At 42.8% G+C, this 5336-nt stretch overlaps 1 protein-coding gene across 2 annotated transcripts; it reads right to left on the bottom strand.

Moving 5' to 3' along the window:
• Positions 1-442: 442 nt before the first annotated feature.
• On the bottom strand, positions 443-5037 carry LOC18423419 (ARM repeat superfamily protein). 2 transcript variants are annotated; one of them, XM_020673560.2, is made up of 2 exons: positions 2612-5037; positions 443-852 (listed from the first exon to the last, which is right to left on the bottom strand). In XM_020673560.2, the coding sequence occupies exon 1, from the start codon at positions 4363-4365 to the stop codon at positions 2623-2625; it is 1743 nt and encodes a 580-aa protein (XP_020529219.1). In that variant the 5' UTR covers positions 4366-5037; the 3' UTR covers positions 443-852; positions 2612-2622. The 2 variants fall into 2 exon arrangements, with proteins under 2 accessions (XP_020529219.1, XP_006828081.1); XM_006828018.4 differs by lacking the exon at positions 443-852 and adding an exon at positions 1120-1527.
• Between the last annotated feature and the right edge of the window lie 299 nt (positions 5038-5336).

Raw genomic sequence — 5336 nt, 5'->3', positions numbered from 1 at the left:
CACGACACGTGTTCATCCCTTAACTCTCGCTTAATAATGAACTCTTTCTCTTTTTCTAAAGTAAAAAATGTGATCTACAATTTTTATAAAATTACAGCCCCTTCTTATTTTCAAAACACGTGTCCACCCTCAACTAATGCAGCTTCCAAGCAAAGGATCAAAATTTCACCCCTTTCAAGAGAAAGACAAATAGCATATGAATTACTTGCTCGTAGAAACCAATGCTCTCCTTTTTGACAAATGTAAACGATCCTGCTCCCGCAAACGACTTAATCACTCCAACATTCATCAGAAGTCAAAGCAATTTAGTCCCGACGCCCTTCTTGTGATTTCTTTAGGTTCCCCACTAAGTTGAAAAAGCCAATAGAAAGCACATGAGCTCAAATAAATACGAAGCTAAACAAACGCTCACTTCCCCTTGCCTCGAGGAAAACGCCTTACATTTCCACGGAAAAACAGGCGTTGATTATGTCATTGAAAAAATACACGGCATGCTTCTCCTTCATCACCCTTGTTTATTTTTTATTTATGGGTATCTACCACACATTAATTATAATCAATATAAGGCCATAGGTAAAGTTGGAAAGTGAAAAAGGAGGAGCAAGTGCACACAATGATGGACAAGCCAGCTTTACAGCTTGTGAGAGAGAGAATGAGGGAGAGCATCTTCAATGCCTTTCATCAGCTCATATGCTCAGAAAGCTTGCTTTCCCTTTTCTTTTAGAGAGAGAGAGGGAAGATTGAGGGCTCATGTGACCATGGGCCACCACACACCCCTTATTCATTGCCATCAACGATACGCCCCTCTCCATGTGCTTCGGCCTCTCTTTCAGTTGGAACCGTCCCCGCACCCTGTTCCATGAGAGAGAGGGGGAATGATTGCGTTATATAGAGCACGGCTGGCAGGTAACGGGACCGCCAGCCCTAGCGCAGGCTTTTAATCTTTGGGCTACATTTTGTAGCCCAAGCCCTAATTTTTTAGAACACCATTCTGTTACAGAGGGTCCCAGAGAAGGGATTGCTGTTACATGGGCCGAGAGAGAGGTTAAATGCTATCTAAAAAAGGTAAGCATTTTGATGAGAAGTGCAAAACTAGGAAAAGGAGCAAATGTACACTTATTTAAATCGGTAACACAAATGTTGTATAACAAAAAGAAGAAAAGTCCATTGTGGAAGCAACCAAGATACAAACAACACTAGTAAGTATTGACCCTTAAACCAATAAGATTACACAAACTCAGCCAAACATTAAAAACCATGGCTTTTTTGGACTCTCCTTCTCCCGAGTACAGGAGGTTCAGCAATCAACCATTATGCACATACAAAAACAAAACAGAAAAAAAAAAAAAAAAAAAATTTGTCACTCCTTGCAACCGAGCAGGTTAAAAAGAATAGATCTACAAATAAAAGGAGAATATTTTTTGTGATCCTTTATCAGAAATTTAAAAAAAAAAGTATAGGGTGTTGTGTTTTGTGTATGGTGGTTGTAGAGGTTTTCGTTTTCTTCTATCCATTGCAGTTGATAACCTGTGAGTTATGCAAGAAAAGACCACAACTCAGTTTTTGCATATGATATTTATAAACATAAAGAAATGAAATTAAAAGTAAAGCCTTAAAAAAGAGATTTGAGTGTTTCATCAAAATCAAATTAAAGCAAAAGGAGGACGCTGGGCTTTTGTTCAGGAAAAAGTGTAAAAGAAAGTAAGTAGGAGGAGCTTGAGCCTCGAGCCTCTTAAAGCTCAATACTTCTTTCGAGAGAGAGAGAGTCATGTGGACTCTTCTTAGTCTAATTTGAAGCTATATTTATATCTCTACAAACATCATACAAGAAAGATGAGAACGTTATTTAGGCATCAAAAACCCCTAATAAAGAAGACGTAAAGAATACAAGAGGATAGACAAAAATTTGTGTTTCTTTCAATGACTAGGATCGGGCATTGCAAAAAACCGGCCTGGATCGCCGTTTTACTGATAGTGATCTGGAAAAAAAACATGTGCAAAAACAGTGATAGTGATCTAGAAAAAAAACATGTGCAAAAACAGTGATAGTGATCTGGAAAAAAAACATGTGCAAAAACAGTGAACCAACGTCTGAATCGGTGAATCGACATTTTTACAGTAAAAAAACGTTTTACAGAAGCAAATCAATGGTTCGCTTCTAGACCTGGGTGATTTCCTATATATTCTCAGAACCGGCACAGAGAGCCATCAGCATTTTTACTGAAGAAAAACGTTTTACAGAAGCAAATCAACGGTTCTGTTCTAGACCTAGGTGATTTCCTGTATATTCTCAGAACCCGCACAGCGCGACCGAGTCCGATGTCCATTCCAAATTCAAAGCAATAATGAAATTTCAAATAAACTAACAAAAAGACTATATAAGGTCTGTTAATCTGTTAGTGGCACCTACTGGCTCTGATAGTGCCACCAAATATGTACTAATCATCAATGTTAATCCAAGTTGGTGATGGAAATGTGTATATATATTTGGTGGCAAGATCAGAACAATAGGTGGCAAGACAATAACCAAAATCAAAACAGTAAAAAATTCAACAAAAAAACAAAGGGCAAAACAGAAAAAAGCTGAAAAATAGAACCAAATTTTTGGTACCTTTCAATGAGTCAATAATTCTTCCATGCTCCAGTTAACAAGTTCCTGATCCTCCCACCTGTGATTCTCACCATCACCTTCTTGGCCCCTGCAACTTCCATCTCCACCAGCCTCTGTAAATGCTGGCAAGCCCCTACTGCTGCAATCTTTCTCCTGCTACTCTTGCTCTTGCTCAGCACCGTTAACACAGCCAGAGGGAACCTCTTGCACACCCCTTGGTACCCAGGGTCCAACAACTGCACCAACTTCCCCAGACTCTTCTCATCTTTCACAAAGTCCCTCCGATTGCCCTGTGTGGCCAAGAGTGCGACCAGAGCCTCGGTGGCTGCCTCTTGTGTCTCCTCGGCCTTGGCCTCCAGCATCTTCACCAAGGGTGTCAGGCATCCGGCTTCGCGCAATGTGGATCTCGCATCGTCGCTCACAGCAGCTAAGTTGACAACAGTGAGTGCCGCTGCGTGTTGCACGCAGACCCCTCCTGCGCCCTTGAGAAGCTCGCTGAGTTGCTTTAGGAACCCATGGCAGCAGACTAGAGCACGGGCAGTGGGACTAGGAGGCGCAGAGAGAGCTGAAATCGCATTTAGTGCGACCTCCTGAGCCCGGGGGGTTGGGGCTTCATGCAAGAGCTGGAGCAGAGCTTGAACCCCGCCACCGCCATCACGCACGATCATCTCACGAAGATTTACAGTAGAGATGGAGGAGATAAGAATATATAAGCACTCGGCTGCGTGTTGTCGGGCCAAGGGCGTCCCGGAAACCAGCAAACCAACCAGCAGAGACACTGTGGACTCTCCTTCCTCAGCCATACTCAGGCGCACGTCTTCCACATAATTCACGGCATTAAGAAGAGCGCCGGCTGCTTTGGTCTGGGCAGCCAGCGAGCCCGAGCTGCAGAGCTCGATCAATGCACTCAGCCCACCATATGCAGAGAGAGCCCACGCATTCTCAGGATCGCTTGTGAGGGCTTCAATGGCAGATGCCGCCTTCTCTCTCGCAACATGGCTGCATGTTTCCAGGACCCGCACCAAGCCGCCGAGGCCGCCCTCCACAAACAAGCTCTGCCGACCAGCCTCATTTTCAGCCAAAAGCGCCACAGCTGACACCGCCTGTTCCCTTATGCAAGCCTGGTCTGAATCCAATAACCTGATCAAATATGGAACATCCCCCTCCTTCGCAACCACAGTCCCTCGCTTACAGTCATCAGCCAAAAGCTCGATCAGCGAATCGAGGGCCTTGCGCTTGAAGTCGGGCCCGCCAATTTTGAGCCTCGCAAAGAGGTCACGAACAAAGAAGGCGACATCCTGGTTCGCAGCTTCAGCTACAGGCATCGACAGCACAATCGCACTTGACTGTCGCAAGACACCACTCCTCAGAAGCACATCCAAGTCCCTCAAATGCTCTGAAAGCGCCGCGGCAACCATGTCGAGATCACTCTGCATCAAAAGCTTGCCCGAGTACGCCATCTCAGAGCAACTCTTCACATAATCCGAGACTTGATTCAGGGTGGAAAGGATTTTGTGGAGCAGATCGGCGAGCAAGGCGTTTTCGTGCCAGTGAGGGCAGTCGGAGACCTGAGAAGCGAGGTTTTGAAGGTGGTCGAGGCGAGTGCGGATGGTCTGCCATCGCCCCACAAACACTTTCAGGGGGAGGCAGGCGAGGATGAGTATCGAAATGAGGTTTTGTATGGTGTCGAGGCATTCTTCTGGTGCGAGCTCAGAGCATGGCGCGTTCGCCAAATGAGTGTTGGGTTGCTGCATCTGCTAAGCCCTTGGCTACGGACTTCGATTCTCTTGCTTTAAATCCATGACATTAGAGAGAGAAAGAAAAAAATGGGAATTGCAGGTTGCAAGTTGGGGGAAGACGGCAAGGGGAAGAGAGAGAGAGATATGCTTTGTTATAAAGGATAGGTGGGGCGGGTAAATGCTCTGACACCCTCTGTCTTGTATAACGCGGCAAAGCCACTCTGAATCTTAGAGAGAGAAAGAGACAGAGAGAGATCTGAATCTTAGAGAGAGAGATCAGTAGCCTTATTTATGAAAAAAGCTCAGGTGCAGTCGTTTTCTTTCAGTGTCCCAGCTTTAGAAGTGGAATTAGACTTGGATATTTGATTTAAAATTTGAGAGGTCTATGATCTTGACCGCATCATGAGTACTAAAAAGGATGGAAAATAAATCTAAGGGAATAGTAGATTATTTTGATGGCCTTTAATTTGAACAGCTCAAATCAAACAGGTTAATGTTTCTAAATTTAAAATTTCATTTTTTATTGTCTTCTCTTCCTTTGTTTCTTTACTTTTAATTTTTTTTTTTCTGAAAAAAGTTATGTAATGTTGAAAGCTTATACTATTAAACTAAAGTAGTGTTTTGAAGTTGGAGAACCCTCCAATTGATATCTCTAGGTTAAGGTATGTAGATTTGAAAAAAAAAAAAAAAGATTTCAACTCTTCAAAATAATGAATTATTATCATGGGAGCTTTATACCAACTTGTTAGCATATCATGTAACAAATATGAATCATCAACCCTTTCAAAATAGTGCATCTTGTAACAAATTATCTAGCTGATCTATTTTTCAATATTTTTAAATATTTTATAAATCTCCTCCATCGGTTGTATTTTCAAATTTTAAATCTCATAACTAATCATAAAAACTAGATCTTTAAGTCATCATACGATTTGTGGCATTGAAGCGCTACACCCCTATCAAAAATAAGTAAATCATCACTTCAA

This window comes from Amborella trichopoda, chromosome 10 (genome assembly GCF_054954075.1).
Source record: "Amborella trichopoda isolate Santa Cruz 75 chromosome 10, AtrichopodaSantaCruz75HAP2 v2.0, whole genome shotgun sequence".
NCBI lineage: Eukaryota > Viridiplantae > Streptophyta > Magnoliopsida > Amborellales > Amborellaceae > Amborella > Amborella trichopoda.
The sequence above is the reverse complement of the archived record's forward strand: the minus strand, read 5'-3'. Positions and strand labels throughout refer to the sequence as shown.